Genomic DNA, 14,080 nt, shown 5'->3' on the forward strand with positions numbered 1-14,080 from the left:
TGCAACCAGATGATAGGACGTGTATATGTTTAAAAGTGATGGTGCGCTTTTCTTAAATGTGAAAAATCATATATTGAACAATATATAACAAAAATGGGAAAAAAAAACCCAATCAAAATCACAGTGATAGGTGAGTAGGTGTAAAATGTCATACTAAAGGAGTCATCTATTTGTTACAGTGTGAGTGTAACAAACAGTACGTAGGAAGAACCATTCGCACAGCTAGTATTAGGATAGGAGAACACTTGACCAATATTTACAAAGCCTTCCCAGGACACAGTGTTTCAAAACATTATGCCCAATGCCACCGTAAAAATCCTAAAAAAATGAAGATCACCGTTATAGAAAAATACACCCCACATTGGAGGGGGAGTAATCTAAAAAGGACGATTTCAAAGAGGGAAACTTTTTGGATTTTTGAATTAAAATGTTTCCAACCTAGAGGACATAACATAGAATGGGATATTAATGCCCACATTAACAACAGCTAATATAAATTCCCGAAGCTCCTAAACTTTCATACCCACCTTTTTATTATCAAATGACATGATTTTAAGAATTTAACTAAATAAAATGATTTTTATGAAATTTTATTAAATTTTAACATTTTAAATTTTTAGTACACATTTTAACAAAGGTTTTCATCTTTTTAGGCACATAATTCAGTATTAAATATTTAATTTTATTTTTAATTTTTAATTTAACTGAAATTGATTTTAAACATTATTCACTGAATATTTGTGACCGTTTATAATTATGCATACTAAGATGTTTGAATTCTTATACATACTCATTAATTTGTTAATTATAGAAAAGGTTTAATGAAACGTAAACAGGAAGTAGTTGATACCCTCCTCCGGTGTCACATCCCCTTATAAATGCAGGAAAATTGAAGTCCAAGCGCCAAATATCACTTTAATTACAAACATTCCTTGTAGAACACTGTAAGAGTGAAAATATAAGTGATCTTTATAGTATATATACTATCCGTGAAATAAAAGAGACACTTCCGGCGCTCGGGACATTCTCTGCAGACACCGGAAGGGGAGGACAACACTAACCTGTATAAATTGGCGGAAATGACGGCGCGCGCCTATCTCCCATCTCAAGTTGAAGCCCTATTGGAGGAAACGCGTCAGGAGGGAGGCGTGCCGTCATTGCGTCATCGGCGGTCCGTGCTGCAGCCGGACCCGATGCACCTAGAGATCCTCAGCCTGTCAATATATGATTTTCTGCCCGAATTTTCAACCTAACTGTAAGTGCAAATCTGTATATCAATAAATTGCATATAAAAGGTAATGCACTATTAGTCCCATCCATTCTTTTATGTACTTTGGAACATCGCGGGGAGTCCATCACCCCAAAAGGATAGGAGACACACGTTGGTATATACAGAGGGAAGAAAGTGTGAATGATTTCATCCATCCATGGTGTTAAAGAAGCATCCTCATGATCAGGATATTTAGAGGCTTGATTGTCTCTTACATCTGGTAAGAGGCTTGTATTTATTTATCACCTGGGTGACCTTGCACGTGTGCAGGTGGAAATAGAACACTGGTTTCCATATTAGAATATCATTATCAGGCACTTACCTTCTTTCCGCCAGGTAAGGAGGCATTTCACCCGGTGGAGGGAACACTACATCATCACCTTGATTTTTAATTGGACTTTCTTCACCATTTTTTCACATTTTGGATCACATTATTCAATGGACTTTTATTTTAATGTGTATTTGTATAGTCACATCGAGTGTTATTTGACTATTTTTTTTGTTTGTTCATTTTACACCTACTCACCTATCACTGTGATTTTGATTGGGTTTTTTTTTCCCATTTTTGTTATATATTGTTCAATATATGATTTTTCACATTTAAGAAAAGCGCACCATCACTTTTAAACATATACACGTCCTATCATCTGGTTGCAGCCTTTCACCTAATCAGCGCACCCCTTTCTTTTCAACTAAGTTAACATTGGCTGGGCAGACTTTGGTATATAAAACAAGCACCATGAATGCCGCCAGTGGTTCAGCAATTACAAGTTCAGGTATGTCATAGCAGATAAAACCAACGACTGGACTGCGGTACTAACAGCTTCACTACAGGCCTAACAAGTCTACAAAATAAAAAGTGGATGTATCAAATTCAATAACCAACCTAAAAGGTTTTACACAACAGCATTAGCATTAAAAAAGCTTCAAAGAAGCTCACTTAGAGACAGTTACCCTTCTGTAAGGCAATTTAGACAGGGTCTTTGGAAAATGCCCATCCCCCACAAACTAACCTTACCAGTGCTCACCTGCACAGCTCCTTTTTTCCTCCGCAGCCTAGTGAGGATACCTGAAACAGTGTCACCGTGCATTACAAAGTACAAACCGACAAGAGCAGCGTGGACTTTCAGAAATGGTAAGATGTGAGGATACGAAATGACTGCACAAATGTACTATGTTGATTTTTTAATAATCCGCAAAAGTTAACAGACAAGACAATGGTTTAAAGAGGACTGTGGACTTTATTCTGTGCGATATATAAATGTGGAAAGCTACAAAAATGTATGGATTGATATGTCATCAATGCACTACGAGATCTGGGATTCAGGAGCCTGCATGGAAAGCATTCTGTGCAATATGGGAATATAAATGAGGCAAGCTTCAGACTTGAATAATGATAGTGTCAGACCTCTATGAAACATTTATACATACACCCCCAAGATTTTTTCCAATTGGAAAAAATATGTGAATCATGAGTGGAAAAAAAAAAAAAAAGTATGACTCCTTGCCTTTAAATTTTGGGTGGAGGGGAGCACCGACACTATTACATAGCAAATCTTAGAGACCTGAAGCTTTTGGTAGACAGCTGTTTTTATCCTTCAAGCACAATAGAATATTTGTACCCATTTATAGTGGTTATTCATAACATCTGCTTCTGTATAACTAAAACATTGAGGTCACAAAAAAAAAAAAAAAAAAAAATGTGATTTTTGACTTACCAGTAAATCCATTTCTCTGATGTTCATTGAAGGATACAGCTCCTGATCTTCTTAACCATTTTGTTATTCTGTCCCATACAGGAGTAGGACACTAGGCAGAAAAAAATGTCTGGCTATGCCTATGGGCAGTCCCAGGGTGTATACTCCCTCTCTCTGCTATAGGTACTCAGTTTTGTTACAAGCGGTGTCAGAAGAATTACAACTCCACAGAGGGGTGGGTGCTGTGTCTGTCAATGAACATCACAGAAATTGATTTTACGGCAAGTCAAAAATCCCATTTTCTCTTTCATTCATTGACGGACACAGCTTCTGATCTTCTTAACCATTGGGGCGTCCCAAAGCAGTGTTAAAACATGAGGTATGGGAACAGCAAAAAAAAAAATAAAAAAAAAAGGGTAACTAAGGCTAACTATAGCCAACCAGGCAAACAGAAGCTCAACTAAAAAAATAAATAAAAAAAACACACCTACAAGGAGGATCAGGTCCTCTAACCAGCAGCCTGCAAAAACCTTGCGGCCAAAGGAAGCATCCGCAGATGCCAACACATCCACTTTGCAGAACTTTGTGAAAGTGTGCACCGACGACCAGGTGGCCGTCTTGCAAACCTGCGTCCCTAACGCCCGATGAGGCCCAGGAGGCACTAAGTGCCAGAGTAGAATGCGCCTTGACTGGGAAAGGCCTTCCCTTTGATGGAATAGACCTGAACCACCATCTGCCTGATCCATCTGGAAATGGTCGCAGAGGAAGCGGATAACCCTTCCACGTACAATGGTAGACCTTCCTTGAAGTAGATTTCCTAGCTTTTAACAACATTGGAATCTACACCATGCCGTCAAAGCCAGTGACTGTAAAGAGGATGGAAGATTGGTCCTCAGGAAAGCAGATTCTCCTTGAGAGAAAGCTTCCAAGGAACGTCGGTGACTGGTCCCACAAGATAGGCGTACCAAGCCCGGCGAGGCCAGTTTGGGGCCACTAAGATGACCGGAATTCCCTTCTGCCTCGATCCTGCGTAGAAGTCTTGGCAGAAGCTTGAGAGGAGGGAAGATGTAAATCAGACGATATTGACCTCACAGGGCCACCAGCGCAGCTGTGGCATCCGTCAGAGGATCCCATGACTGAGCCACAAACCTCTACACCTTTCTGTTGAGCCAAGAAGCCAAAGATCCACCTCGAGGATGCCCCACCTAAGACACAACTGATGAAACCCCTCCGGATGAAGGGACCACTTCCCTTGGTCCACCGCCTGCTGACTGAGGTAATCTGCCTGTCAATTTTCCACCCCTGGAATGTGTACGGCAGAGAGGGCTGGAAGTAACCATTTTGCCCACCTTGGAATGCCGGCTACCTCCAGAGCCGCCAAGACACTTCTTGTGCCCCCATGATGATTAACATAAGCCACAGCAGTGGCATTGTCCGAATGAATGCGCACTGGACCTCTTTGAAGACGTCTTTCCAATATTCCAGGCACAGCCTGATCGTTAGGAGTTCCAAGACATAGATCAGTAATCTGGACTCTTCCAGTGCCAAGATCCCCTGAGCAGAATTATTGCCAAGGACGCCTCCCCAGGCAGACAGGCTGGTATCCCTGGTGACCACTGTCCAATACAATAAATGGGAAGAAGGATTTCCCCAGCTGAAGCGCCAGAGAACGAAGCCACCGTTATGAGGGAACTCTTCCGTTCCCCGGCTCAGCCGGATCCAATTGTCCAGAGACTGCGGATTCTTGTCCCATTTGGCCAGAATCTCCAATGCAGGGACCTCGTATGGAACTGTGCAAACGGAACCACCTCGAAGGTAGACACCATCAGGCTCAGCACCCGCATGCAAGTCCAGAGGGATGACCATATTGCTGGACAGCAGGAGACGAATTGCAGCATGGAGTTTCTGGAATTTGTCCTGAAGAAAGAGCACTCTGGCTAAAGCCGAGTCCAGAGTCAGACCCAGATAGTCCAGCTTTGTGGATGGAACTAGAGCAGACTTCTGAAAATTCTAAAATGATCCAAACTCCCTCAAAGTGCGTATGATGGTTTCCAAGTTTTCCACCAGAGCAGTAGGAGACTGACTCCACTCGCAGAAGGAGGCCGTCTAAGTAGCCCAGTAATGCGAACTCCCATTGGGTTAACACTGCTAGCACCGGGGACAACATTTTCGTGAAGACCTGAGGAGCAAAGTGAGACCAAAGGGTAATGCCCAAACTGATAATGCTCCTCTCCCACGGCAAAGAGGAGGAAGCGCTGGTGACCGACACATATTGGAATGTGAAGGTCAGCATCCTTGATGTCAATGGAAGCAAGAAAATCCCAATGGTGCAGGGAAGCCACCACCGCGCGAATGGACTCCAGTCTGAACTTCTGCGCCTGCACAAAGCACTTCAGCACCTGGAGGTCCAGGATTGGATGCACCTTGCCTTCCTTCCTGGGGATTGTAACCAGGTTTGAGTAAAACAACTTTAACACACCGCAAAAAAGGTGAAAGTGGTAAGTGTAAATAAATCGAAATTCAAATACAAATTAATATCAGAAAAGATTGTGAGATTTAAAAACTCACTACGAATTTCAATCAATCTAACACATGTGATCATTGACCTATTAGAGGTGTAATTTAGTGCTAGACAATTATTTAAAATAAATACAAAAAAAACCCAATTCCCAAAAAAGTCAGAAAATCAGCAAGTGTCCAGTGAAAGAAAGTGCAGCGTGCTGTCTTCCTGAAAAACACAAATCTGTGCCAATCTGTGAAATGACGTGCAGTATGTGCAGGTCCACTCCCAATATATGTGTCCACTTACCAGACTCAGTGGACCCCTTAGCACTATTGCATGTGGGTCAATGGAGTTATAGTCCGGTAAGGTTGGACATTAACTCTCCTGGTGGGTACTCAATCTTCTAATGGGTCCCCCAATTGCAGATGGACTTATAGGATGGAGTGTAGGTATCCCCAAGTGGACATATGTTCATAGGCCATAGAAGAAAAACATCTCCATAGTGTGATAACGTTTAAAGATTTATTTAAATAAAAAGCAGAGTAACTAGTTACAATGCAGAGGCTTCCGGGTAGCATGTGGCCCTATATGGGTTCCACCATATCCGGAAGTGACGTATTGGTACAGCCGTCAGCCTGGAAATTGCCTCTACGCTTTTCGCCCTCCCTGTGGGCGTTTTCAGACGTGAGGCTCCATAGCGCAGGAAAAAACAGTTTGACAGGTTTAAGTAGAAACCCCTGAAAACGTTCCGAAGTCGGAACAGGGACAATTCACCCTTTGAAGTAAAAGGTCTTGCAACCCCCAAAAAGAGACTGCAAGAAGACCGGTCGCACATCGTTAGGAAGAACCTTACCGGAGGGTAAGAACGAAACTCGATGTTGTAACCGGACTGTATGACCTCGTGGACCCACTTGTTTCGTACCAGGGAAGTCCACAGGTCCAGGAACCAGTGAACACATCCCCCCACCCCATGTACGAGTGACGGCGCACCTTCCTGCTGAAGGAGTCCTGTCCGCGGGTCAGGAGAAGCCCGTGCTTTACTTGCAAGACCAAGTTCGCTTGGATCCTCCAGAGGAGGCCCGAAGGGCTTCGATTCCTTGTGAGTCGACCCTGATGAACGAAAAAACATCTTACGAGCCGAGAAGGAGGGCCCACGTCTACAAGGGTCCTTGCCCTTAGTAGCCTGAGGAAGAAAGGTACTCTTCCCCCGTGAGATCTTTAATGATGTCATCCAGGGTAGCATCAAACAGGCAATCTACTTGAAAGGGAAGATCAGTCAGGCCTTTTTAGTAGTCTGGTCCGCAGACCAGCATTTGAGCCAAAAGACACGCTGAAGGACCACTGCCGAAACAGAGAGCCGAGCCACTAGGGGAGCCCCATCCAAAGAGGCATCACAGATAAACTGCAGCCCCTGGACCAGCTGGTCTGCCAGCTCAGCAAAGGGGGGGGGATTACTCCCCTTCCAGGTCACGGCACAAAAGCTTAGCCCATTCGGTCAGAGTCTGCGACACCAGGGCAATGGTGAATATCGACCTCAGTGCCAAACCAGCCAGGGTGTACATATTGCGGGTCACAGCCTCCGCCTTCTTGTCAGCCAGATCCTTAAAGCTCGGGGACTCTTCACCTGGAATCATGGTTGCCCTGTTCAATCTGGAAACCGGAGAGTCCACCACCAGCGGAACAGTCCACTTCTAAAGAAGGGACTCCTTATAGGGATATCGTCTAGCAACACGCTTAGGGACCCCAAGGGGATGCTTTGGTCGTCCCCACACTTTAGTAACAATTCTGTCAAAATAAGAGGAGAAAACACCTTTGCCACTCTGAATGGCTTGCGAGGGCCAAAGGGAACCTGCGCCTCCGTAACAGCCGCAGCTGCGTCCTCCAATTTTAACTCTCAAGCTCAGATACAATCAGTGCGTCCACCAGCGCCTTTTCGTGCGCGGTTGCAAAAGTGGACGAATCCTCACTGAGGATTCAGGGCACGTGATCGCAGACTCAGCAGGGTGACCCATGTCCGCGGCGGCCGATTAAGATTCAGGATCTGATGAGACAGAGGAGGCAGGGGAAGGTGGGAGGAGCTTTATGCCAGCCCTTCGCCCAAAAGCCACCTCCACCCGCCGTCAGTGCATCGATGGATAGATGGGACTCGGAGATGTTCTCAAAAGTCTCCATGAGTCACCAGGGGGAGCCCACAAAAAAGTGTAAAACACTGCTAAGGGACAACCCCCACCGCTCTGGCAGCACCACCCGGTTGCCAGTCACAGAGCACCAATCGATCCTTAGCAGAGAGGGAGAGGACCCCACCAGACTTCCCGAGCTGCAGTGCACGAACGGCGATCAGAAAACTAAAGGATCCAGGAGTCAGCACCAGGTGATGAGGAGGGGCTCCCACTGCCGAAAGTGCCGTCCAGAAGGCTCCATAGACACGGTCGCTGCTGTTTCTATGGCAGACCCCCGCAAAATGGCCACCGGACTATACAAACATGGTCGCCTTGCATTGCAGCACAAGGCTACAACAAAATGGTGGCACCACGATGCTCCCAGGAGGGATCCCTAGGCCTCAAGGACAGGCCCAGGCAGGACAAGGGGCCCTGGATGGAGCACCCCCCCCCCGCACAGCCGATCGCCCAGTGGCAACCCCCCCCGTCTCCAGTATAGCACTCTGCTACACAGCCCCAGCATAAGTGTAGGGGGGAACAGATGAGGGGGTGCCTGAAGGGAAGGAGGGGACCCCAGGGATCCGATTGTCTTAAGGAGGGGTCCACGTCCACCCCAAAACCCTCCAGGGGGAGAGGGGGGGGCAGCTACTCACCAAACTAGGAACCAGGCGGGCACCCCTCAAGACAGAACCCCTCGCCATCGAAATGGGGGGGGGTCTATCAGCCAACAGGATTGTTGCGACTCGGGCCGAGACCCGGTCATATGCGACCTCGGGAGACGTTTAACTTGCAAGCCACCGTGGGGCTATGTCGCAGCCAACCTAGCACGGAGCTGAGGTCTGTGCGGGCTCACTGGCCAGACTGGTGTGACCACTGGGTTTAGATTATTCAGCCTGTCACCCAGTTCGGCAGTTGTAGATCTCACAGGAAAAAAAAAAAAAAAAACAGGAGAAAAAAAAAAAAAAATCTAAAAAGAAATAAATTTACCAGGTCCTTACTCCTAACTAGGCAGAAAAAACTAAGTTCCTATAGCAGAGAGAGGGAGTATACCCCCTGGGACTGCCCATAGGCGTAGTCAGACTTTTTTTCTGCCTAGTATCCTACTCCTGTAGGGGGCAGTATAACCCTGAATTTCAAAAGAGCCAATTTCCCAAAACTTCGCTCTCTGCTAGAAAATATCAAATGGGATAGAACCCTAGGAACAAAGAACACGGAGGAAAAATGGGAGTGCTTCAAAAGCATACTTAAAAGGGATTGGCCAGTACATTCCAAAGGGAAATACATTTAAAAGAGCAAAACTAAATCCTGGGTGGCTAAACTCCAACATAAAAATGCATATTATTACTAAAGAAAAGGCCTTCAAAAAATACAAGACTGAGGGGTCATTGGCAGCATTCAAGCATTACAAAGAGTGTAATAAGAAATGTAAAGACGAAATCAAGGCGGCTAAAATAGAACACGAGAGACATATAGCGGAAAAGAGTAAAAAGAACCCCAAAAAATTCTAAAAAGTATATAAACAGTAAGAAAGAACACATTGGCCCCATAAAAGACGACAAAGGAGATTTGGCCACAGAGGACAGGGAAAAGGAGGTAGTGTTAAATAATTTCTTCTCTTCAGTCTTTACAAAAGAATTGGGGGGCTACACCAACCCAGCTTGTAAGGCCAAACTAAACAACACACCTCAGGAAGTACCGCCATGGCTAACAGAAGATAGACTTAGAACTAAACTAGAGAAACTTAGAATAAATAAATCACCGGGACCGGATGGCTTGCCCCCGAGGGTTCTTAAAGAGCTCACCTAGGTGATTGCCAGACCATTATTCTTGATCTTTAAGGATAGTTTACAGACGGGTATGGTGCCAGCTGATTGGAAAAAAGCCAACGTGGTACCAATATTTAAAAAAGGGCAGAGATATATCCCGGGTAACTATAGGCCGGTCAGCCTAACATCTGTAGTCTGCAAGATTTTGGAGGGGATGTTAAGGGACCACATACAAGACATTAGTAATGGAAATGGTATTATTAGTAGTAATCAGCATAGATTCATGAAAAATCGTTCTTGCCAAACCAATCTATTAACCTCCTACGATGAAGTGAGCTGCCATCTAGATAAAGGTAAGCCTGTGGATGTGGTGTATCTGGACTTTGCAAAGGCCTTTGACACCGTTCCCCACAAATGCTTACTGTTCAAACTAAGGAAGTTAGGTATGGACCATAAGGTGAGTACCTGGATAGAGAACTGGCTCCAGGGGAGAGTACAGAGGGTGGTGATTAATGGGGAGTACTCGGATTGGGCGGGTGTGGAAAGTGGGGTCCCCCAGGGTTCTGTCCTGGGACCAATCCTGTTTAATTTATTCATAAATGATCTAGAGGAGGGGATATCTAGTACAATCTCAGTATTTGCAGATGATACTAAACTAAGCATGCCAATATCTTCTATTCAGGATGTGGAAACCTTACAAGCGGACCTGAACAAAATAATGGGGTGGGCAACTACATGGCAGATGAGGTTTAATGTTGAAAAATGTAAAGTAATGCACTTGAGTGCCAGAAACCAGAAAGCAAGCTACTCACTAGGGGGGGGACCTCTGGGTGAGTTTAGGATGGAAAAGACCTGGGGGTACTGTTAGACAACAGGCTTGACAGTGGCATGCAATGCCAAGCCGCTGCAAGCAAAGCCAACAGAATACTGGGATGCATAAAAAAGGGGATTCACTCCAGAAATAAAGAGATGATTCTCCCTCTCTCCCTCTCTACAAGACTCTGGTCCGGCCACATCTGGAGTATGCTGTCCAGTTCTGGGCACCGGTCCTCAGGAAGGATGTGCTGGAACTGGAGAGAGTCCAGAGAAGGGCAACAAAAATAATTAGGGGAATGGAGGACATCAGCTATGAGGAAAGACTACAAGCACTGAACTTATTCTCTCTGGAGAAGAGACGATTGAGGGGGGATATGATATCAATGTACAAATACTGTACTGGCGACCCTAGCATAAGGAACAAACTATTCAGAGAAAGGGAATACAATAAGACACGTGGCCACTCACTAAAACTAGAGGAAAGGCGGTTTAACCTTAAAATACGTAGGGGGTTCTTCACTGTAAGAGCGGTAAGGATGTGGAATTCTCTTCCACAAGCAGTCGTATCAGCAGGGAGCATTGATAGTTTCAAAAAACTATTAGATGGGCACCTTAAAGACCACAACATACAGGGGGTATACAATGTATGGTTAACAGCAAGCGCACACACACACACACATCATAGGTTGAACTGGATGGACTTGTGTCTTTTCGACCTCACTATGTAACCCAATGGTTAAGAAGATTAGGCGCTGTGTCGGTTAATGAACGAAAGAGAAACACAGTTTTTATATCCAAGTTCTCGTACAAACATGCACTGACCTGGCTCCAAATCCAGAATCATATCTAGTGCCTGTCTATAATGTGGAACTTGTTCATTCAGTCCAGTCAAGTTGAATTTATCTTGAATGTAATCTTCATCTACCTATAAGAACAAAGACAAAGAAGGTATACAAGTAAAGTTCACATGTGTTCTATGGCAGCTCCTTAACCACAGAGGTGATCAAATGCCACCAAAAGAAAGCTCTATTTGTGGGAAAAAAACGGAATTTTTGTAAAATCTTACCTGTAAAATTCCTTTCTCTGAGTCCTCCGACAGTCGCCGCCTCTTCATATTCGTCACATATGGGGTATTAGACTTTGCTCCGAAGGAGTAGCTAGGCAACAGAATATGTTAACAATAAAGCTTTAACATATCCCACCCTCAAGGGGTGGTCCCCTCAGTCAATACCCTCCTACTTCCTGCAACCATATCTCAGTTTTAGTGGAATAGCAGTAGAGTATACAATCAAACCCCAAAAGAGGGGCGGGGGCGGCGACTGTCGGAGGACTCAGAGAAAGGAATTTTACAGGTAAGATTTTACAAAAATTCCGTTTTCTCTTACGTCCTCCGACAGTCGCCGCCTCTTCATATTCGTCACATATGGGGACGTCCCAAAGCAGTGCAAACATGAGGGGTGGGAAACGCATCCGCGCCGAAAGGCAACGCAGTCTCCACAACAAAGAAAGGAACCTTACCAAAGGAAGGAAACCAGCTGGGCAACAGCAAAAATAAGTGCTCAACAGGAGCAACAACCCAGGAAAAGACAAAAAAACCAGGGGATACAAAACTTATCCCAACAGCCAGGAGTCCCCAACAAGGGACCCTAGGGAACAGCCGCACTAAGAACCTTGCGGCCAAAGGAAGCATCCGCCGATGCCTGAACATCTACTTTGTAGAATTTTGTGAAAGTGTGCACGGTCGACCAAGTCGCCGCCTTACACACCTGGGCTACAGAAGCCCCATGACGACAGGCCCAAGACGTACCCAGAGATCTAGTAGAGTGCGCCTTCACAGGCACAGGGGGAACCTTCCCCTGCAAAGCATAGGCCTGTTCAATGGTCTGCCTGATCCATTTGGCGATGGTAGAGGCCGAAGCCGCCATGCCCTTCCGAGGACCCTCTGGAAGAACAAACAAGGAGTCCGTCTTTCGAAAAGACTCAGTCGATTTAAGGTAAACCCTTATCGCCCGAACAACATCCAGAGAGTGCAATCTCACCTCCTTTGGATGTTTAGGCTTCGTGCACAATGAAGGCAAGACAATATCCTCATTAAGATGGAATTCCGAAACTCGTTTCGGCAGAAAAGAAGGATTAGGTCGCAAGACCACCTTATCCAAATGAATAACCAGGTACGGAGACTTGCAGGACAAAGCCGCCAGTTCCGACACTCTGCGAGCCGAAGTGATCGCCACCAAAAAGGCGACCTTTTTGGACAACATAGACAACGAGATCTCCCTGATCTGTTCAAAAGGAGCACGTTGTAACACAGAGAGAACGAGATTCAAGTCCCAAGGGGGCAGAGGATCCCGCCTCGGGGGAACCAGATGCCGCACACCCTGAACAAAGGTGCCAACCAAAGGATTGGAAGCCACGGGACGTTGAAACAGAACGGCCAGAGCAGACACCTGACCCTTTATCGTAGCCAGCGCCAAACGCTGATCAACACCCGTTTGAAGGAAAGACAGCACACGGGACACCGAGTACGTGCGGGGTGAAAACCCCCTGGACTCACACCAGGCAAAATAGGCCTTCCAAGTACGGTAATAAACCTTCCCCGAGGAAGACTTCCTCGCGTTGATTAAAGTATGAACGACCTCCGGAGAGAGACCCCTCTCCTTCAGGACCTCGGTTTCAACAGCCAGGCCGTCAAAGCCAGCGACTGTAAAGCAGGATGGTATATCGGTCCTTGAGACAGTAGATCGTCTCGAAGAGGCAGACGCCACGGGGCGTCGACCGCCAGATTCACGAGGTCTGCGTACCAGGACCGGCGAGGCCAGTCCGGTGCCACAAGAATCACCGTGTTGCGTTCCGAGTGTAACCTGCGAAGGAACCTGGACAGCAACTGAATCGGTGGAAACGCGTACATCAGCCTGTACTGATCCCACGGGGCCACTAACGCGTCCGACGCGTCTGCCCGAGGGTCGCGCGTCCTTGCCACGAACCTCTTCACCTTGTTGTTGAGGCGAGACGCGAACAGGTCCACTTCTGGAAGACCCCACCTCGCGCACAACGTCTGGAAGACAGCCGGATGGAGAGACCATTCCCCCTGATCCAGGGTCTGGCGACTCAGATAGTCCGCCTGCCAGTTCTCCACTCCCGGAATGTGAACCGCCGTTATCGCCGGGACATGAGTCTCGGCCCAAGACAGAATGTCGGCCACTTCTCGAGCCGCTCGGGCACTCCTGGTGCCCCCTTGGTGGTTGATGTAGGCCACCGCCGTGGCATTGTCCGTCTGCACCCGAACCGGGCAACCCTGCAGCCGGTCCGTCCAGCGATGAAGACAGAGCCTTATCGCACGCAATTCCAGAATGTTGATCGGAAGGGAAGACTCCCCCTCCGACCAAGTCCCCTGAGCGGACAGAACGCCCAGAACTCCACCCCAGCCCGACAGGCTGGCATCCGTGGTGATCACCGTCCACGAGATCGGACGAAACGACTTGCCCCCGGACACCAACGGGGACTGGAGCCACCACAGAAGGTTTTCCCTGGTGCGAAGACTCAACGAGATTTGAAGATCCAGAGATTGAGGTCGCCCGTCCCACCTGGACAGGATCTCCGCTTGGAGACTCCGCGTGTGAAACTGTGCGAAAGGAATCGCCTCGAAGGCCGAGACCATCAATCCCAGACATCTCATACACGTCCGCAGAGACGAGTTCGGAACGTCCCTGAGGGACCTGACTTCCTCCCGGAGAGTCCTGAGTTTGTCTTCCGGCAGGAAGACCTTCGCCTGCACCGAGTCCAGTATCATTCCCAGATAGGGGAGACGAACCGACGGACTCAGTGTCGACTTTGGAAAATTTATCGTCCAACCAAACTCCTGCAGAGTT

At 46.8% G+C, this 14,080-nt stretch overlaps 1 protein-coding gene across 1 annotated transcript in view; it reads right to left on the bottom strand.

The window, feature by feature from the left end:
* The window catches only part of CSNK2B (casein kinase 2 beta), a 55,205-nt gene that overhangs the window by 19,492 nt on the left and 21,633 nt on the right, over positions 1 to 14,080 (bottom strand). Inside the window, exon 3 of the mRNA XM_082262649.1 lies at positions 11,034 to 11,136. Coding sequence (XP_082118775.1) covers positions 11,034 to 11,136 — 103 coding nt within the window. The remainder of the gene's footprint in view (positions 1 to 11,033; positions 11,137 to 14,080) is intronic.

Source organism: Pelophylax lessonae, assembly GCF_965119305.1.
Source record: "Pelophylax lessonae genome assembly, chromosome: 7".
Classification (NCBI taxonomy): domain Eukaryota; kingdom Metazoa; phylum Chordata; class Amphibia; order Anura; family Ranidae; genus Pelophylax; species Pelophylax lessonae.